Consider the following 20,845-nt stretch of genomic DNA (forward strand, 5'->3'; position numbering starts at 1 on the left):
TCGCACGGCGAGTGACGCCAAGTGACGACGGAAACGACGAGATTGTCGATGACAAAATCAACGGACATGAATATTGAGCGTTTTACTCAGGCGAGTTTCGCGCTGCCGTTAGCAGACCCTTCATATACAGGGTGTTCTTTTACCATGAGAAGGACCATGATCTGTCGGCGACGAGATTACGGATTGTCGAGTTCCTCCGGCTCGAAATCCGCCGGTCAGACAGATCATTATGGACAATTACAACGGTGATCGCCAGTCGTCCCTGTGAAGGACGAGCGAGAGTCGATTTAAATGGATGATCATTAGTGTCCGAACGGAGGACTCGCGCGTCACGAGTCCAACCGAGCTCTCTCACTAATTTTACCATTATCGGGGTCTAGAAGTCTAGGAAAACTCCCAATTGTTATCGTGCGATAATAGCTAACTTCCCAAAAAATCGGTTTTCTCTCTCTCTCTCTCTCTCTCTCTCTCTCTCTCTCTCTCTCTCTCTTACTTCCGTGGAACGAGGAGGAGCACTTTTCGTGTCACTCCGATGAAAGGAGAGAGCGAGAGAAAAAAAGACAGAAGGAGAAACATAGAGAGAAAGAGAGAGAGAGGGAGAGAGGAAGAAAAAGCGTTTGGGGAGGGCCACCCCCTGCTGCACGTAGAGACGGACAGCCGGCGCCCCGACGACGGCCATGTGCCGCCCCCGGAAAACCGCCGCCCATCCGCGGATATACCGTTTCTCCGGTACCGTCGAGTTATCGAGAGACTCGGGATTCCGTTATCGCGACGACGATGATGATGTCGGCGGCAGCGGCGGCGGTGGCGACGGGAAAAAGGCCGACTGACAAGACGTCACGGAATACGAAGCTCCGACCTCTCGCTGCGTCTCCGTCGCTCTACCGCTTCGCTCGCACGCTCTATCTCGCTCCCTCTCTCTTTCTCTCCACGTACACTCACTCTCTCCCTCTTTCTCTCTCGCTCTCTCTGTCTCTCTCTCTCTCTCTCTCTCTCTCTCTCTCTTTCTCTCGCTCGCGTAGTCACTACTCACCATCGTATCCGTCGCACGGCTGGTCGCGTGTTCGCACATATCCCGGGCGAGGAAGCCGAGCACGGGCAGCACAAGGAAGCGGAGAACAGCGGACGACGAAGTCGCCGGGAACGGTGCAACGATCTCAAGGCGAAACGACGTCGTCGAACGCGGGTCGCGATCACGGGGCGACGGGCCGTCCGATGATCGACCGATCGCGAGAACCGACTTCACCACCCGCGGACGCAGAAAATGGCGTTGCACTGGCACGCAGCAGCAGCAGCAGCAGCAGCAGCAGCAGTAGCAGCGGCGGCGGCAGCGGCGGCGGCGGCGGCAGCGGCGGTGGCAGCAGCGGCGGCGGCGGCGGCGGCGGAGGAAACAGCAGCGTGTTCGTACGCTCACTCGAATCATGCATTCGCTCGCACTCGCACTCGAGCTACGTTGCTCCGCTCCGCCGGGGCCGCGGCTCAACTGCGCCGGACGCCGCCGGGCGGCGCTGCGGTGCCGTAACGCGCAGCCACGCCGCTAGAAGCGCGCCGTGATTTAAATCGCGCTCAATGCCGCCGCCGCCGGGGAGACGGCTCTCTTGCGACGTCAAGGGCTTTCTTCTTCGCCGGATTTGCTTTTACGTTTGAGATCGTCTCAAGCACATCTGAAGATGTGGGGGCGGGCTGTTTCATCGACCACGTGCGTCTTCGGGCGTAATTAAGAGGGTCTTGGATGTAAAAGATGTATTTGAAAACGTGAATACCGTTCTCTCTCTCTCTCTCTCTCTCTCTCTCTCTCTCTCTCTCTCTCTTTGGCCCTTGTTATATAAATGTCTGCAGAGAAATCTTGTATACGCTGACGCAAACTGGGAAACTCGTCTTTGATTCTAAACTCGAGTCTGAGTATCTCACATGAGAAACAGGTTTCAAGTAATGACGCGGGCCTGTGTATTTGAAATTGGAGATTGAGTAGAGAGGAAACGAGTCAGGATCGAAATTGGTTGTCTCGAGGAATTTTGATTTCTAATTCGTAATTTGCACTCTTCAGTGTGTAAATTAATACGAGCTAATATTGTGCGCGAGATGTCCTTAAAGTATATCAACTGTTCTATCTGAATTTCAAAAGTTCGCGCACTTTGCACTGTGGCGACAACGTAGCGAAGTGAAATGTCAAAATGGCAGCTCGCATTGTTGGAGCGTTCCACCGACGGTGAACTTGTTGCATTCCACAATTACGTGAAGTTCAAATTTTACGCAAACTTCAAAATCCTCAGTTGTGCCGTTAACGCAAAATAACACTGAATCATCTTGAAATTAAAGTATCTCACGATGGCTGACGAAGCAGAACAAGTGAGTGCATAGTTTACAGTAGATTCGCGATCCTTAACCTTAACATTGGAAATCTCTGCGACAGGTGCCGGCGATAAACGTGAAGGAACCGCTAGACCTCATAAGGCTGAGCCTGGATGAGCGGATTTACGTAAAGATGAGGAACGAGAGAGAACTCAGAGGGCGTTTGCACGTAAGGAACTACTTTTCTGTCTAACGATTGCTGTTTCAATTGCCAAGCTCCAAGTTCCAAGACACAATTTTCATGATATTGCGCTCCAATTGAAGTCAAAATATCAGGGATAAAAGTTGACAACCAGTTGTCGTATCGCAATATGATTGCAGGCTTATGACCAACACTTGAACATGGTGCTGGGTGAAGCGGAAGAAACAGTAACCACTGTAGAGATCGATGAAGAGACATATGAGGAGGTGTACCGCACCACAAAGAGGAACATCTCCATGCTGTTTGTGCGTGGTGACGGTGTCATCCTGGTGTCACCACCCAGCATGAGGGCGCCGATATAAGATTATTGCTAAGTTCTATGTGATTTCTCCAAGTTATAATCATAACGTAATGTAACGTAGACTAAAAGTCTAATACTGTTGACGTGGGGAACCTTCAGTGGTTGACTGCAGACTGTGAACACCTAATGTTATACGTACATAAACAAATATACACACACATACACATATAAGATTCTGAAAATGATGATTGTGGATGATAATAAAAAGTGTATTCTTCTAATGTACAGTTTATGTGTAGAAAAAGATAGCGAGAGCTACCTCTCAGCTAAAAATCGATGCGCTGTGATGAATGCACACAACATTTTTCAAGACTTGCTTTGTATACTACAATTTATACCGCAGAATTTCGTGATCGCATGAGGACGCGGACTGACGTCTCGTTCTTGTGACTGTTTTGTAATCTGCAGCGTGAGGTCGTCGATCCTCTGATCCTTCAGCTTCATTATGCTCTCCATATGCGAGATCTTCTGTTGCAGAGTGGAGATTTTGTCGTTCTTCTCCTGCAGCTCCTGCTTCAGGCGCACGAATACATGCTGGGGTACGCTTTTATTCGTCGCTACATCGGGATTCAGCACGGACTTCACCGCCTCTGTAGACGCGCGCAGGAAATAAGTAGAATTTCGAGAACTAGAGGAGTTTTTGGAACGATTCGAGGAATTTGGTAACGATCCAAATAGTAACTCACCACCTTTGCCGTCCTCGTGATTGGAATACAAAGACTCCCTGTCGACATTGCAATCCTTTAGGATCTTAGCCCGCAAGTCGCCGAGGATCTTCTCGATAACGCCCGGCTGAGAACTGGCCAGCTGATTAATCAGCTCTTTCTTTAGCTTCATGTCGATCTTGGAGAACACCTTGCGATTCAGCGTACACCAGTTGTCCATCTTCTTCGCGATGCTATTGCCGGCGACGTAATTGTGCACGTCTACGTGTTTGGGGTAATAGCGTTTCAGCAGCTCGGCCATCAACACTGGAAATTTCGTCGTCGCGATTAACCATTCTGCGATTTCACGTGAGACAACGCATCAAATGTCCCTTGATCTCATCGACAGGTCCACGAGGGATCCTGGCGAAGGAACCGTACGGAAAGAGAGATCGAGTCTCGTGATCGTTACCGCCATCGGAGAAATCCCTGGCTATGTTTTTCTTCGGCCTGGACAACTTGATCTGATCGATCCACTCGTAGATCTCCCCGAGCTGATCGTTCACCTCCAAGTTCGCGTCCATCCTTCACCGTAAGCTCGCTGTTGGCAACCGGCGCGCCAGAACCGGGGATCATGAAAGAGAGCGGAGAGAGACAGCCCTGCTACGTATAACGTATAAATTTGTAAACGTTGACATCTTTCGTCTTGTCTCGCGCTTGCCGCAAATTCGCGGCGCTCGCTCGCGTCCAGCTTCAGGTAAACAAGTTTTTGTCGTGCTCGAACGTTGAGCGCGAAGCGAGCCGAGAGGACAGGGTGGGCCGAAATTAAACGCGACTTGCGGAACGTTTGATTGGAAATAAAAGTGTCACGCACCAGAAGCTACGAGCAGGATTCTCGTTCGTGAAACTTTTAGCAGATTTTAGCAAACAAGACGATTTGAAAATTCTGCACTTCGGCCGGAAAAGAAGCAGAGAAGTCCTTTTCTCACCGAGCGCAGACCTTCGTGGTCTGCGAATTCGATCGAGATCGAATGAAGGCAAAGGTACAAGGTACACTCGGAGCTAAAATTCTCGCTCTCGTGGGGCTTTTCAAGGATTCAAGCGCGAATGGTCTCCTTACACTCTGAGAATTCTACACCTCGGGAGAAAAGGACACTTTTTTTTATCTCGAGGTGCAGAATTGTCCCGCGGACTTTTATACTTATTTTGCACTGTACACGTCCGATTGATAAAAAAGCAACGACGTTTTCGCTGAAAAAACTCCTCGGAAATCCTGAGGGATGCTGATGACGCAACCGCATCCCCTGCACTTCCTTCCCGCCGGCGGCCGTGTCAATGACTGCGGCGACACGCACATTTCGCGCGGTCCTCCTCCATGACGCACGCACACGCGTGCGTGCGGCGTTTATAGAAAAGGCGCACGCTCCGCATCCCTCGGAGAATCGCGCTCCGGCTTTCTCGCTTCACGTCAGTGGCACGCGGCTCTCGTGACGAGGAGGAAAAGAACGGAAGGTACGAGGCGTCGCGTCAGGATCGCGACAGGAAGGAAAGGGGGAGACTTTGCGATGCTGCGGAATGAACGGGAAACAAAACGGTGAAGGGTTTTCTTCAAAGTACAAGCACTCGTCGTCAATCGCGAATTTCTTTCTCGCCGAGGAAGACCTCTGACACTGCGACGGCACCGTCGAAGAAGACGCTCTTCAACGTCGCGATGGCTGTGGAAAATAATCCGCACGGTGAGTGACGAGTTTTTTCTGTTGATCTCCCGACTCTGCAAAAGAGATAGAATTCTCGAGAAGTGACATTTAATTACACGCGAATTATCCGAAAGAAAAATGATGCTTCATCGCAGCGTCGTGAGCGGTCGACTCGAAAATTCGAATCTTGCGACGGCCAGATGTAATCAATTATTCGTACGGTATGTATTAATTACTCGTCGAATGGAAAAACAAACATATTCCGCGGTCTCGTGATTTTACCGTACGATCTTTTCACAAAACGCGACTCGTCCCGAAGGTCTGCTCCGTGACCTTGGCGCGTCCTCTACTCCAGATCGATCTTGCCGAGTGATCCGCTCAGAGCTCCCAGTCAATTTTCTCGCAAACTGAGTTTCGCTAAACTCATTCTTCTGGAATCGATTCTCCGATACTTGTTCACCTCGTGCCTCGTAGGCGTTCCGCTGACGCAACTCTTTGCAAATACCGGCGGCATTTACGACGATTGTCTGGCATATGAGAATTCTCCACGCGATTTCGTCATTGGTCGTCAGGTATGCGAATTGCGAAGCTGTCCAAATTCCTCCATACCGATACCGACGAATTTTAGTCCACCCGAAGGCGATCAGTATGGCGATCGTTATCGGAGCCCGGAATTGCATCAGGATGATATGCATTCGGAACGACAGCCCGCATGTCTTGCGACCTCACGCCGTTCTTAAAATAATCTTTCAGCCGCGCCATCGAAAGAGCGTCGAAAATCGATCTGACGACAAACCGTACACGGAGGAAAGGTCCGAAGGAGAAAATCCCCGACGCGAATCGGGAAAGTCCGTCTTCCGAAATTGCTTCTTCATCGTCGGCGACAATGCCTGTGTGAAAGTTGCATGAGCTCACGACCGAGCCAATTGAGCAAACATCAGCTTGTTGTTGAAGTTTTCGACATGTCATCTAATCCGATTACTTTAGACGGGCGATAAATCCCGCGCGTGCAACTGATCACGTACTTCGTGAAAGGATCATAGCCGAAGACTCGAGAGCGCGGTCGAACGTAGGTCGTCCTGATGAGCGGCACGTCGTCGCGCGGCGTTCTATTTTTAGAAGACGGAATTTATTAAGTTACTCCTGGAAATCTTCAGTCTTGCGATGAAACGTAAAGTAACATGCCACGGCGGAGGTTTAATCCGGAGGTCCTCGTTGGCGAGACTCCTCGTTTAGAAAATGCATTCATCTGGTATCAAGAGCAAAAAGTTACATCAAAGACTGCAACTTTCTGCCGATTAGCCTATTTTTAGTCGCGAATCTATATTTTCAGTTGCGGGAAAAGGCAGAAAGACGTTGCTCCCGGTTCGGTACGTGATGGCCACGATGGGATCCATCGGTCTCGCCATTCTCTACGGCTTCAAAGTCAACGTCAGTGTGGCGATCGTCGCTATGGTGAACCATACAGCCGTTAAACTGTCCACGTCTCACGACTTGGAGGCCAACAGCAGCACCGTAGCGAGAGAAACGGAAGAAGTTTGCGGTACCTCGGGCGTCGCGAAGACCGCGGTCGAGGTGGGTGACGATATTTTGTATGTTAAAAATGATGCAAATAATATCTTAATCAAATGGAACATAAAAATAAAAATATAATACAAATTTTACGCGATATACAAGGCTGTGATAGAACTTGAAAGAAAAAAAGAACAAAACGGGATAATTTAAGAGAGTCGAATTATTTTCATAAAATTGAGCATCGTTTGAGCATCGTTAAAAAGGAAGAAAAAAGATTCAAAATGTATTCCATGTCCGGCCATCGTCGCACTCTCCAGGATGGTCCGTTTGTATGGGACGAGTCTCTTCAAGGTCTCATCTTGTCCGCCTACTTCTGGGGCTACATGGTGTCTCTGTTGCCCGGTGGAAGAATGGCGGAACTCTGGTCGGCTAGATGGGTGATGAACGGATCGGTTCTGCTGAACCTCGCGGCGTCTTTATTGACACCCATCGCGGCGCAGATTCATTACTCATTCTTCATAGCGACGAGGTTCATTCAGGGAATCGGTGGAGTCAGTAATAATATCTTAGATACATGAACGTCCTGATCTGTCGTTGCGCGATTGTAACTTCCTGCGATTACAGGGTGTCTCCTTTCCCGCCATGCACGTCATGATCGCCAAGTGGGCGCCGCCGAATGAAAGAAGCATCATCGCGTCGATCGTTTACGCGGGTAAGGACGCGCGTAAATTACAGACGTGTCGTTCAAGTTCCAGAAATTAGAGTGTCCCGCACTTACCACCGAGCCACACCCACCGTCCTTCAATCCCCTCGATCCAGTCGAGGTCTATACTTGTGGAACGTAAATTGTCACGACACTCGCGATTCCTCATACGCGATGTCTCTACCCGTGACACTTCGATTCCTGGAATTTTCCAGACAAGTCGTAAAGCCTCCAGCGTTGAAGAGATAGCGAATCGATGAGGCTGCATTTTTCAGGAACGGCACTCGGCACCGTGATCTCCATCTTGTTGTCCGGCTTGCTAGCCGCGAGTCTCGGTTGGCAGTTCATCTTCTACGTGGAAAGCGCACTCTGTTTGATCTGGTGCGTCGCCTGGTGGCTCATGATAGAGGATTCCCCGGAGGAGCAGTCGAGACTGATCAGCCAAGAGGAGAGGAATTACATCATGACATCTTTAGGACACAGCAAGCAGGACGTTCACAAGAAGGTACTTTCTAGAGCGCTTGTTCGCCTCATCTCTGAATTCTTCGTCGTTTCCTTCCATGATCTACCTTTCGTGATCTTCGTATGCAGAAATTACCGGTCCCGTGGGGGCAAGTGTTACGCTCCAAACCGTTCATAGCGATCCTAATCGCGCACTTTTGCAACAACTTCGGCTGGTACATGCTGCTCATCGAACTGCCTACCTTCATGAATCAGATCTTGAAGTTCGACATGAGCTCGGTAGGTTGGCTGACTTGGACTAACGCGTGATTCAATCATAACGATCGATAGCTCATTCGCTCGTTCATTAGAACGCAGGACTGTCCTCCATGCCGTTCCTATGCATGTGGGTCTTCACCATGGTTCTCAGTAAGGCGTTAGCTGTCATGCAAGACAAGGATCTGATCTCGGTGACGATGTCGAGGAAGATCGGAACTCTGTTTGGTAGGTTGAGTGAGAGTCAATCTTTTGGGGAAGGTCAATTCTTAAATCTTTTGTATAACGACCTAATTTTTTACACATGTATATGTGTGTTATTAACTTATATTTAATTTGTGGTTCTAATTAATTTGTGTTGCTAATTTATATGAATTCGTGTTTCTAATCTATAAATGACTAATCTGTACTTTTTATTCCTTGTGTTTCAATTAGTATTTTTTCTATAATCTAATTAACCCCTTCCGTGGCACGGACGCACCGGTGCGTCCAGATCATTTTCGTGTTGTATGGAATTTTAAGTGTAATAACTATTGTTGTAGAATTTTTATCAAGTATTTTTTGCGTCGCTGATTACGAATTTCAACTTAGTTTTTTATAATTTGTTAATAAAACTATAAATATAAACTATAATCAAATTAAAATGTCGGAAAATTGTAAATTTTTTTTTCACACACGGGATGTGTGAGAGTGAGAAAGGGTGAGAGGGAGAAACTGAGGAGAGACCGCGGCGTCCGATGGAGGGATCGGCGTCGTTAGAACAGGGCAGCGGCGTCATCAATGGATTTCGCGCGACGTTCGGCGTCGTTTGACCGCAGCGCCTAAAGGAATCCGAGTGTTCGGTAGTACCAAAAAAACAGAGGATGTACGACGAAGAGCGAGCAGCGAACGAGTCAGTCACGTAGCGAGCAGCAAGAGCGTTAAGAGCGATTTTATATAAAAATCGTTAATTTAGTGACTTGAGAAATGACCAATTACTTTTATTTATAATATTAAGCATTTTTAAATATTTTAGTCGCCATATTCTATACGCCATTTTGAATTTCTATGTTTTGACCTCAAATTCGGCTTCAGCGACCAGAAAAACTGAAGTATACAAATTATTGAAAAAATCCGCCCCGTCATTTTTTTCGGGGCGGTTTCAGTGCATTTTACTGAATTTTGCTCTGCTACGGAAGGGGTTAACGTACGTATCAATATATTGATACGTAGCTTTCTGTATAATCTGTTACTTCAACTAGGTTAAAGTTGCTTCCCCAATCTACTCATGCACTTCTCCGTCGCAGCGTCCCTCGTACCCTTGCTGTGCTTGATCGGCGTGTCGTACGTCGGCTGCAATCGCGTCCTGGCGGTCGTGCTGATGACGATTGCGGTAGCCTGCATCGGCGGCATGTACTGCGGCTTCTTGGCGAACCACATAGACATAGCGCCAAACTTCGCCGGTACCTTGGTGGCGATGACGAATTGCATCGCCACCATACCTGGCTTCGTCGTGCCGATATTCGTGGGAAAACTGACTCAGGGAAACGTGAGTAAAACGAAACGATCTCTCAAGTTAAAAAAAAAAAAGGTGGAGGATCGCCTTCCAGAGCGTGTAAATTCTTTTTCTCCCTTTTATTAAATCCAATAAGCTAACATCAAAAGTAGTCGGTACTCGAATCGTCCTGTTGCTCACAGCAAACCATAGAAGCATGGAGGATCGTGTTCCTTGTAACAGTCATTCTGTATACCATCGAGATATTGGTCTACACTATTTTCGGAAGCGGCAACGAGCAGCCATGGAACAAGACCAGGCTGTCGGACGAGGAGACGTGCGATCAGATGACGCCTTTAAAATGTATCAACAAGGCGAAATAGAATCACGCAGAGGAACGTCACGTCGAGCGCCGCGACTTAGTCTGTAATTCATTATTTATGACATTTTTCTCATCGCGAAGGATCTTGTACGTTCATTGTCTTATTATTGATCTCTTTGTCGGACACGAAGAAGTGCACAGACATGTGCGCAGTTCAAATGCTCCAGTTAACAAGTACTTACGTTCGCAGAACACGTATGAAACAAGATATCAGGATATGATTGTTGTATGAAAGCGAATAATACTTATTTATTTATGTAGAAACGAATCTATATAAAAGATTTATGACGTTGCCAAGTTCCATCAACTCGCGATTACTCACCTGCCTTACTACCGCTCCCGCACGATCTTACAGAAGTACATGGGTCCCCAGTTGTTCTTGAGCGTAGGAATGACGATGTGGCCGTACCTCAGGCCGAAGTTGCCGAACTTGTACAGGCAGTTCAACGGACGCAATGCTTTCCCCATGTCCCTGTGTAAAAAATGGATACATTGTTAGCCCGCCACTGCGGAAGATATGATTTCTTCGACCGAATTTCCCAGGTGAAGAGACGCTCTTACTTGACGATCATAATCGAATTGGTCTCCTCCCAGGCTTGCTTCAGCGCCAAGCCGACCACGCCGTCGTTCTGAATGGGGCTGAGGGAGCACGTCGAGTAAACGACCGTGCCGCCAACCGGTATTATCTTCAGCGCGTTACTGCAACGTCAAACTTTTTAGATCTATTAATAATGAACGTTTACGTCCGCATTACGACGCCGTATTTACGACGTTGATTATTATACGTCGATTATTATACGCACGTTAAAATGCCCGCCTGCAACTCCGGTATCTTTAATCTCTCCTGCAGCCTTGTTGACTTGAAGATGTTGTTCTCATCGGAATGCAGCACGTGTCGGTCTGTGGTGCACGGTACGTCCACTAGAATCTGCAAGGATAACCGTTAGTGACGATGGCTTAGATACTTTGTTCGTTTCTTTTGTTCGAGGATCAACCGTCTTCTCTATGTTTTCCAAATTGATCCTTGCTCTTTCGACTTATTCAATGCTGTAACAATTCAGCGCTAAATTTCACTTGTCTCACACGACTCTTGTGATCACAGTCTGCTCAGATTTGGATCTCCATTTTTCAGTAATTCGTCACCGGAGCCAGAATTTGTACTCATCGTAGATAAATAGAGATAAAAATCTACTTCGGTAACCAGTTACGCAACTGGAGGACAAAGGAATTCCTCTGATTCATCCTTGAGTCACATTACAAAGTAAAGTTTTGTCCGATGCGTTGTTATATCAAAGAATAATAGAGAATGAAATACACATCTGATTTGCGATTAAAGCGCACGTAATGGCGCAACTTTGAAACTGATAAAAGTGACGAATCAGTAGATATCCAAATTGGGCGAATAAAACATTTCTAAGTGACCCCAAACAATCCGTTAACATTTCGAGTTAACGTACAGTGTCAGTTAACTCAAGGGCAAAAAGTCTTTTTACTTTCAAATAACATGATTCAATGTATAATATAGACTGTATATATATGTGTATATATTAGACTAAATTGTAACTCAATGAACTGTTGAATGAGAAGGTAAGAAAAGAAGGTCACCTTGTTATAGACATCTTTATCACTGATCGTTTTCGCGTCATGTTGAGTCACATACAGCCTGTCTTGCCATTGACCAATGCCGTTTACATATTGATTTATGACATTGTGTATTCTCTTCATTCTAGATAGCTGTGCGTCGTTCGCGACCAGCAAACGTGGCATCAATGTCTGAAGTATCGTAAGTGTTTTCCCACCGGGAGCCGCGCACATGTCCAACACGGAGTCACCGGGTTGCAAGTCCAAAGCAAGCACCGGTAGTATAGAGGTACCATCCAAAAGATAGTAATCTGTATGACAGAATCATTATCATATAGATAGAGATTTCGAGATTAATAATCGATAATAGGTAAAAACTGACTTAGAACATCTGTGGATCCTTTCTTAGGTGCTGGAAATCTGGTGTTGTTGCTCTCCTCGAACGTGTATACGTTGAGATAATCCGGAAAAGTTAATATTGGCTCAGGCTCAACATTCACTGAAAAATCTGAACTTTGATTGTAGTAGTCATAGTGTTGTGATTCTAATACCCAATCCTCCAGACCTGAGGGAAAAGGAATAAGTTTGCGTCGAATAAACTTAAATACAAGAATTTCAATTAGAATCACAATGAGAAGACTTGGGATCACTTTCTAGACATAGGAAGATATACGGTAGTGTTTACCCTTAATTTGTGTAGCTGGTACAAATTCATACAATCCGTTCAAACCAACAGTGGGATTCACAATGCGATTCGTGTCCAAACTTATTTCATTCATATCTGCCTCGATAGATTTCAATGACACAGGTTGTAGTTTACTCCGATTTTGCTCAATATCCTCATCTTCTTCCGTTATACTTATAGCTGTAGGTTTTACTGCGTAATCTGCAGGATAATGTGACTGTCTTATATTCATCTGAACATTTGAAATCACAGACCCCATTTCCAGGCTTTTTGCTGGATCTTCCTTCTTTCTTTTTTTATTTGGTTTGTATGGATTCTCATCAATTTCTGCCTTATAAGCTTGATATATCATTTTCAAGTTCATAGCACCTAATGACTAAAAGTGAAAACATATCAGTAGAAGCACTCGATGTTTAATACACTGCAATATAGACATACCTCTAATTCTGTTTTTATGCGGTCTATATCACTAAAGCTATTTACAACAGCCATGTATTTGTGATCTTCCTCCAATAATGCAGTTCTTATCTCTTCCCATTTTTTCTTATAAACACTACTATAAAACTCGTCAAAGTGTTTCAGCGCCACGTGCTTCGCTGTTTTTTTCCTTTTAATTACAGCCTACATACAACAATCAAAGAAATAAAATAAATAAAAGATACATAGATGTGACAATCACTTAGTGTTTACTATAAAAATATTATTACAAACGCTCACCCAGTGCTCTTTTTTCTTACTATATCTAGCAATCTGAATCCTTATTAATTCTTTGGCAGCAAGTATGTTAAACGAACGTGCCATTCTCATAAACAAATATCACTTCAAATTATTATATTTAAATTAACGATTCTTGTCGCCGGACATAACATCAATATAACCTCAAAACTAAAAATTGAGCAAATATTCGAAAATAGTGCCATCTTGTGTAATTCGACGAGTACAATCGAATGCGATTCTAGAAATTCACAAAGAATGTCTCTGTTTTGGTTCTCGGTAAATTGTGATTCGAGTCTTGGCTAAAATTACAGTTCATTCTTAGCCGAGATTTAGCAATTTAACAAATGTATAACTATCACGTTGGTTCAGAAAGATCACACATTTCCAAGTACAAAGTTTATCCTTTTCCAGTTAAACTTATAATTATAGACTTTCATATAACAGTGATAAATTTACAACAAATATACACAGAGCACAGATCCTCAGACCCGTTATTTCGCGAATTAATTCCATGTCGGTGACGTAGCGAATCCTCGCTACGTCACCGACAAGGTAATATACTCGTCGGTGGCAACGTGCCTACGCCTGCTGTTTTCCCTCCTCCATAAAACCTTCAAACTCGTACTCGCAACAATTCGAATCGCCCACAAAGTTCCATCACGCTCACTCAGTCCGTCGCCGCCAGGTGGCTCCAGCTGTCCGCCGGTCGCGCCTTCGGCACGTCGCGGATAAAGTTGCGCGCCATCACTAGATGCTGCTCATTGTTCGTCGTCCTCCCTTCGACCGCCCAACTTCAACGGAGAGAGATCACGCGCGCACGTTTCGGATTCACCGTTAGCGGGCACGCGGACGACGAGAGAGGAGAGAAGCAACGGCGAGGCACAGCGAGAGAGAGAGAGAGAGAAGGGCGTGAACCGCACGGACGCGCACAGGTGGGGAAGCGGCGAGCGAATCCATGAGTTACGGTACTACCTGTACTACCCGGCGCGTTTTTGTTTATCCTTCTCTCCAATTCCGCGCGTCGTAACGCGATAGAGAATGAACGGGAGGGAGAGAGACGGAACGAGCGAGCGAGCGAGAGAGAGAGAGAGAGAGAGAGCGAGAGCGAGAGCGAGAGCGACAGAGAGGCACTCACTGTCCCCGTACGTATGAAGCGGCGGGTGAGGTACAGCGGCTTGTTATTGTTTGTCCAGCTCGCGCGCGTCCGCTTCGATTTATTCGCGAACGCCATGTTACGCATGGGCGCGCAGAGTCGCGCGTAACATTGAAATTCCGACTGTAAGTCCCGCGCGGTGCGTACCCTAATCTCCACCTGCCCCTCTCCGCCTGCCACCTCTCCTTCGTTCGCCGTCGCTCGGCTCTTGTCGCATTGTTGATCTCGCGCAATGCTGAATTTAGGACGGAGGGGCGCAGGAGGGGCAGCGGAGAGTACAAGGTGGTTGCCCCCGCGAGTACAGTGGTGGCCTCCATGAAAGTAAATTAAGTTTCCAAGTTAAATCAGGTTGTTCACACCTGTCCGCGCGCCCGCTCGTCGCGCTCGACACCACCACTCGTCTTTCGACGTTCATTCATCATCACCGTCGTCGTCGTCGTCGTCGTCGTCGTCGTCGTCATCATCATCATCATCATCATCATCATCATCTTACGATCGCACCTTGAGAGATCTGCCCTTATCGGAACACCTCGAAACGCCTATAAATAGCGAGGATGACTCTCGAGTTTCTATTACAGGAACTCCTCTGGCTCCGGCTGTCCCCTCCCGCCGCTCCTGCCTCCTCGTGCGACACGGGATCGTAACCGAATGGACTTTCAGCGTGCTGCGGCGGCGGTGGCGGCGGTGGCGGCGGCGCTTACCATGACGACTCAGGAAACCAAACAGGTAAATACGCCGTTTCGCCATCCGCGCGCGCGCGCGTGCGTTATCAACGTCAACGCAACGAGGAAGCGACGTATTTGTCGCGACATGGTCCGCGCTTCGTGAGCGAGCGAGCGAGCGAGCTAGCTAGCTAGCTACGAAGCTAGAACGAACGTACAAGCGAGCGGCGGCGGCGGCGGTTACGGGAAGGAAGGGGGGTTGACCGGACGGCGAGCGGCGAAGTCGGGGTACGCGGAGGGAGGCACATCCGAGTCTCCCTCCAGGCGCGCGGAGGCGGCGGCATGTGAAACGTGGCTGTTTCGAAAGTCCCTGCGCGTAGCGAGCCTATTTTAGACGAGACGCGGGGCGCTTTGTGAAACGTACGCTCGCGCGATAGCGCGTCGTCGGCGGCCGCTGCCGCCGGCGCCGGCGCGAGGGCCGCGCGCGATGTCCTCCGCGTGAGCGACCACGTCGAGGCTGTCGGGGTTGCTCGTCTAACGAAGACGGCGGAAACAGCCGTGATACCGGAAGGACGATACTCTCGGAAGGACGAGAGGGAGGGGGAGAGGGAGAAGGGTACCAGCGCGCGGCCTCTCAAGATAATACCGTTCTCTCAAGTGTTTACGCGCGATCGTGCGACATCGCCGCGCACGAGCCGATAACCCTGTAACCCTCGAAACAGCCGACGGTGAAAGTCCCCCGGCGGATTCGCGCTGTCGGGAACGCGCCGCCGAAAGGAGAGCATCCTCCTTCGTCGAGTAGCCGAGACGCGGACGCGATTCTCTCCACCGTTCTCGCAGCACATCATCTCGCACCCCCTCGCGACGCGCCGAAGTGTGCGTGCCAGCGAGCCAGCGAGCGACTCCCCCCTCCCCTCCCCCTCCCCCCTCCCTCATCCCCCGCCGCCCTCCCGGCGAGCCTCGACGACCCGAATCGCTCGACGGCGAAGCTGGTTTCGTGGATCTCTTCATGAGAGACACGTCGTACGCGATCTGTCGAGGGTGAGAGAGACGAAGAGAAAGAGAGAAAGACAGAAGAGAGGGGAGCGAAGAGGGGCGCCGGTGGGAGGGCGGCGGGCACGGGGTGTGACGGGACTCGGGGGGTTCGTAAAGGCAATGCACTGTAAGGAGCTCACGACGACTATACTCTCTCTCTCCCTCTCCCTCCTCCTTCTCCTCTTTCCCCTCTTGTTCTCGTTCGCGCGCGTTCTTTCTCTCTCTTTCTCTCTCTCTCTCTCTCTCTCTCTCTCTCTCTCTCTCCCTCTTGGATCGCGCGTCGCGGCTTTCCCTCCGTCTCGCTCTCTTCGACTTCTCGTCCTTTCTTCTCGCTCTGTCGTCTCTCCTCCTCTCCTCTCGCGACGTCCTCCGCCTCCCTCGCCCCTCTCCTCTATCGTTCTCTTGCTCGCTCCTTGACTCTTGCTCGTTCCCTCCCGCTCTGTCATTGCCCTCCCCCCCGTTCTCCCTCTGTCTTTCTCGCTCTCTACATCTATCCCTGCCCTCTCCCTCCTCTTCCTCCCCTTTCTCTTTTCCTTTCTCTACCGCCCTCCGCTCGAGGAGGGCGCGATGGGGCGCGCTCGCTACTTGTGCATCGTTCGTGAACGACCATCTCGAGACCGGAGTCGATCTTCGGCTCGAGAGATCTCTCTCACTCGGGGAGCTCCGAGCTCCTCTTCCGCTTCTCTTTTCTTTTATTTCTTCCTTTCTTCTTCTCTTTCTTTCTTCTTCGAGCCGATGTCTTCGGTCGCGATTTCCAAGCCGGCGAACGAGGCGTTCGCGCGACGCGTCGCGTCGCGTCGCTCGCTTCTGCGACGCGCGTCCTGCGTCCGCTTGAACAATTAAGGTCAAGTGCATCACTCGACCGGCCGATCGTATCGACACGCGTATCTCGTCGTGGAATCAGCAGAACGCTCGCGAGCGCGGTCTCGCGTAACGCGGCTAATTCGACGGTGATGCACGCGACTATTGGCTGGCGACACGCGGCGCAAGAATCGGCGCGGCGAGATCGCCGTCGCCGCCGCCGATTCGGGCCGATCGAGCGGGTGCGCGCGAACGGCGCGCAGCGCGGGGAGTGACGTCAGGGGCCAAAGGACTCGGAAGTTACGACATCCGGCGCACAATACCGTCGCTTCCTGCCGCCTCGCGACCTTTGATCCCCGCCTGTCTCACGTGACGCCACCTCGTTCGCATGTGATTTCGAACGCGCGACGTCGAAGCCGCTCGATCGCCGCGAGTGAAAACCGACGGGACGGTCGCCACGAGAGAGCCGCCGCGTGTGCACGCAATTGCGGCCAACCCTGAAGACCAAAGAGGGAAATGTCGCAGTGGCGCGTAGCCCGTGAAATTACGTGCTCGCACGAGAGAAAAGTCAGCGAACGACGGTCGAATTAAAAAGCCCAACGGGACGAGTGACGGAACACGAGAAAAGGGTTGTCGGAGGGGCGTCTTCTTTGACCCCGAAACTCGCGGCTTTTCACACACATTGCGCGAGGGCAAAGAGTGGAAGGGGAGAGAGAGAGAGAGAGAGAGAGAGAGAGAGAGAGAGAGAGAGAGAGAAAGAGAGAGAGAGAGAGAGACGTCGGGCGGATTTCAAAGACGCCAACAATGAGACGCTTGATTTCTTTCGATCTGCCGCGGCCGTTTACGGACAAAAGCTTGTCGACGCGAAAAGCGACGGTCAGGACGCTCCTGTTTAGGACACCTTATTTACCGTTGCCGCGGTCCGATCCTGGGACCACGTCATGTCACGTGCGTGCGCGCCGCTGCCCGTCGCCGTAGCGTCGCGTAGCGTCGCGTCGCATCGCGCCGTGCCGCTTCGCGTCGTCGTCAGCACCGTCGCCGTCGTCGTCGTCGCGCCCCGGGGTCGATGAACGAGCAGGGGGTACACGACGAGGACGACAGTAACGACCGCGCGCCGCGCGCCAAGAGAACGCGCCAACCCACTTGCGTCGACCCTGAGACTCGCGACGCGAGTCACGTGCGTACGTGTACAGCGCACGGCAATAATGTGACCCGGAGGGTGTGACCCGTTCCACATGCCCGACTCTCTCTCTCTCTCTCTCTCTCTCTCTCCCTCCGCCGTAGTCTCTCTTCATGTTTGCTCGGCCGTCGCGCGGCTAGAGATACTCGCGACGCGGTACCACCTTCGAGCACGTCGAGATTGTCCGTCTCGCCGAAAGCGAGAAGCATCGGTAGCCCGATAGCCGCGGAGAGCGACGTGCGCGAGCTCCAATTAACGGTGGGTCAATGTTCACGGAGGAAACTCGCGACTGCCGGCGACGACCTCGTCCGCGACAACAGCACCCCGACCGGTCGCGGTTTCTCCGTGAAAACACGCCAACTTCCTCGGTCGATCTCCGCGATCTCTCAATGCTCGGAGCTGCTCTCCGCGTGGCCGATACCTCTCTCTCTCTCTCTCTCTCTCTCTCTCTCTCTCTCTCTCTCTCTCTCTGGCTTCCTCTCTTCCTCTCTCCCTCGCTCTTTCTCTGTCGTTCACTCTCTTCGCGCGTACATCTCCCTATCTCCGTTTCTCTCCATCTCGCTGGAGCTCTCTCGCTCGGCTCTCTCCTCTCGACGATGTACGAGGACGAAAGTAGGTAGGTAGGTAGGTAGGTGGGCAGACGGAAGTCAGTTTAACGGTATCACCCGAGAGCTCAGTCGGGCTCCTCCGATCCTTGGCGCGTGGAATGGGGTTCGACGAAATTCATAGATCTCTCTGTCTTTGTCTCTCTCTCTCTCTCTCTCTCTCTCTCTCTCTCTCTCTCTCTCTCTCTCTCTCTCTCTCTCTCTGTCACTCCCTCTCTCTCGCTCGCGCGCTCGCGACGCGACGCTGCACGTGTCCTCCTGGCCCGTGGACGGGGAAGGTGTCCCGCGCGCGCGCGCGCGTCACCCCGCCGCACCACGTGTCGAAATTGAAAAGCGCATTCTTCGGGAAGAACGTTGACGCGGTCTCTCGGGGATCTCGTTATCTCGTTGCGCCTCGTCGTCGAGACGACGTTCTCCGTCGGGCTCTGCCCATTCATCTTCGTTCTCGCGCGCGCGCTTTCCGCCGCCTTCTGTATTCCATTAATGAAATTAAATCACAATAGAGGGCAGACGAGAGAGAAAGAGAGAGAGAGAGAGAGAGGGAGAGAGAGAGAGAGAGAGAGACAGAGGGGGGGGAGAGAGAGAGAGAGAGAGGGAGAGAGAGAGAGAGAGTGTGCCCGCAGCACGTGGATTCCTCGAGCGGTCAGTCGACTTCCGCGAGGGGCGGGAGACAAGAACGTGCCCTCATCCGGACGGGGTTGATGCGGACGGGGAACAATGGTCGTTGGGAAACGGGAGGACGTTGACCCTCCGCGCGCCGCTCCCACACCGCATTACGTCAAGCCGCGCGTCCACCGTCCGTCCCCCTGCCACCCCCTCTTCCTGCCGCCGCCGCCGCCGCCGCCGCGGCGCGTTTCTCTCCGAGCGACACGGGGTTGCACCTTGCGACGCCTCGTGTCTCGACGCGGCGTCTTTCGACTTCTCCCGGCGGAAAGGGGCAAGGGGGCGCGTGGGAAGGGGAGAAATACGTGGCATTCCTGCACGAGGTCTTCCCACGGATAAGCTGTTATCTCTCTCCCTCTCTCCCTCTCCCACACTCGCGCTCCGTACCGCCGCACAAACTAGCGGCAATAATAACAGGAAATAATGCATCCACGCGCATTACCAAAGCACGAAAACGACATCGCCGTCGCCGTCGTCGTCGAAGTCGTTGCGAAATCGACTCTCGCCGCGCTGGGAGACGCGCATCCGGCTGTCCTCCGGATGATCCTAGGGACCGTTAACGCCGCGGGTCCTCGTTCCCCCGCTGCGCGAGCTGCCACTTAAAACTCGTCGCGCTCGCGCGCGCGCGGGATTGCTCAAGGAGGCGTTGCCCTTATTTCGGGAACTCGCCGAGCGATAATGGAGATAAACAAGTGCGTGCGCGAGTCTATCGTCGTCCATCATGGCGCTTATCGCGCGATAGAAATCGGCGACTGCTGTTGCGCCACAATAATTTCCGGCGCGGCCAATCCGCGCGGCTCACCTTCTCTCGCCCGCTCGTTCCTCGCTGTCGCAATCCGGAGTAATATGTACGAGAGCGGCTCTCCTCTGAAGCGGACTTTGAATTTCGTACTTGAGCGGAGACAGCAGCAGCGCGCGAGGTCGCGCGATCAAAGGCGTCGGCTGGCGCGCGGCTTCTCTCGCGGCCGGTTGTTCCAACTTCTTGGTAAGTCGACTGATGGTTCAATCATACGTTTGTCTTTGTTTTTCCCTCAACTTATGCCCGTTACTTCCACCAACATCTCGGTCAACCTCGGTTGGTTATTTCAACGGAATTTGATCGGATTGCACTTGTCGTTGATCAGAACTGATAAATGCGATCGGTCCATTCCGATGGGATGGAACCCCAGACGGTTAAAGTAATTGAAATTAATTAATTAATTAAAGTCGGTTAGACAAAAACAGACATATGATTTCACTATCAGGTGACTTGCTGACCAGAAGTTGGAACAACCGGCCCCGCGGAGATTCCGCGCGAGTCCGAGTCGGCCGCCCTCGACTTCGGCCTCGCGCAGGAGGAGGCGTTCGCATAATTGCACGCTCGTCCGCGCGATGTTCGGGGGACCAGCGTGCACCATGGGCAATCGCGAGCCGTGGCCACGGTGGCGGCAACCTGTTGCAACCACCCCGAGTACGTAGCCGCAGCCAGCGGGAGGCGTGTTGCCGACCGGCCCGAAACCGAGCGTGTTCCTCGCGGAGCGAGCGCGAGGTACCTGGACCTCGCGGAACAGAACCGGACGGCGAATAATGAGCGCGTGCCTGGCCGCGCAGGTGCGATTTGACGGACGGCGATTGTTTCGCCATGATGAGAAACGTCGAAATCTGTGCGGTCGGTCGCGAAGAGCGACGTGGGAGATTACAGGGATGCGACTCGCCCTAGTCGCGGCGGCCTCAGGCTGGCTTTCACGGGACTCTCATGAGGAATGGCTTTCACCGAATTTTGCAGAGCTTCTCCGC

General features: G+C 50.9%; 5 protein-coding genes across 7 annotated transcripts in view; 2 read left to right on the forward strand and 3 right to left on the reverse strand.

The window, feature by feature from the left end:
• SCAR (wiskott-Aldrich syndrome protein family member 3 SCAR) overlaps nucleotides 1-1,329 on the reverse strand; it is a 30,518-nt gene extending 29,189 nt beyond the window's left edge. Inside the window, exon 1 of one of the 2 annotated variants that reach the window (XM_025307542.1) lies at nucleotides 1,034-1,329. The gene's annotated coding sequence lies outside the window, so the exon portion shown is untranslated. The remainder of the gene's footprint in view (nucleotides 1-1,033) is intronic. The other variant, XM_011141374.2, reaches the window with a different exon arrangement.
• An 829-nt stretch (nucleotides 1,330-2,158) lies between these two features.
• Nucleotides 2,159-3,076, forward strand: LSm3 (U6 snRNA-associated Sm-like protein LSm3). The gene is made up of 3 exons (XM_011141377.3): nucleotides 2,159-2,349; nucleotides 2,414-2,521; nucleotides 2,674-3,076. The coding sequence occupies exons 1-3, from the start codon at nucleotides 2,329-2,331 to the stop codon at nucleotides 2,854-2,856; spliced, it is 312 nt and encodes a 103-aa protein (XP_011139679.1). The 5' UTR covers nucleotides 2,159-2,328; the 3' UTR covers nucleotides 2,857-3,076.
• Nucleotides 3,077-3,120: 44 nt separating this feature from the next.
• On the reverse strand, nucleotides 3,121-4,172 carry LOC105183336 (sperm flagellar protein 1). The gene is made up of 3 exons (XM_019841553.2): nucleotides 3,972-4,172; nucleotides 3,542-3,826; nucleotides 3,121-3,445 (listed from the first exon to the last, which is right to left on the reverse strand). The coding sequence occupies exons 1-3, from the start codon at nucleotides 4,081-4,083 to the stop codon at nucleotides 3,162-3,164; spliced, it is 681 nt and encodes a 226-aa protein (XP_019697112.1). The 5' UTR covers nucleotides 4,084-4,172; the 3' UTR covers nucleotides 3,121-3,161.
• A 788-nt stretch (nucleotides 4,173-4,960) lies between these two features.
• Nucleotides 4,961-10,290, forward strand: MFS3 (major facilitator superfamily transporter 3). The gene is made up of 9 exons (XM_011141380.3): nucleotides 4,961-5,235; nucleotides 6,530-6,771; nucleotides 7,029-7,262; nucleotides 7,336-7,423; nucleotides 7,690-7,919; nucleotides 8,006-8,155; nucleotides 8,227-8,359; nucleotides 9,418-9,659; nucleotides 9,809-10,290. Exons 1-9 carry the CDS (start codon nucleotides 5,211-5,213, stop codon nucleotides 9,986-9,988), a joined length of 1,524 nt encoding a protein of 507 aa, XP_011139682.2. The 5' UTR covers nucleotides 4,961-5,210; the 3' UTR covers nucleotides 9,989-10,290.
• On the reverse strand, nucleotides 9,731-13,360 carry l(2)10685 (5-methylcytosine rRNA methyltransferase l(2)10685). 2 transcript variants are annotated; one of them, XM_011141379.3, is made up of 9 exons: nucleotides 12,971-13,360; nucleotides 12,692-12,874; nucleotides 12,254-12,629; nucleotides 11,951-12,133; nucleotides 11,593-11,879; nucleotides 10,791-10,915; nucleotides 10,549-10,686; nucleotides 10,310-10,459; nucleotides 9,731-10,029 (listed from the first exon to the last, which is right to left on the reverse strand). In XM_011141379.3, exons 1-8 carry the CDS (start codon nucleotides 13,058-13,060, stop codon nucleotides 10,318-10,320), a joined length of 1,524 nt encoding a protein of 507 aa, XP_011139681.1. In that variant the 5' UTR covers nucleotides 13,061-13,360; the 3' UTR covers nucleotides 9,731-10,029; nucleotides 10,310-10,317. The 2 variants fall into 2 exon arrangements, with proteins under 2 accessions (XP_011139681.1, XP_011139680.1); XM_011141378.3 differs by having other exon boundaries at nucleotides 9,731-9,959; nucleotides 12,971-13,358.
• Between the last annotated feature and the right edge of the window lie 7,485 nt (nucleotides 13,361-20,845).

This window comes from Harpegnathos saltator, unplaced genomic scaffold, assembly GCF_003227715.2.
Source record: "Harpegnathos saltator strain DR-91 unplaced genomic scaffold, Hsal_v8.6 scaffold9, whole genome shotgun sequence".
In the NCBI taxonomy this organism is placed as follows: domain Eukaryota; kingdom Metazoa; phylum Arthropoda; class Insecta; order Hymenoptera; family Formicidae; genus Harpegnathos; species Harpegnathos saltator.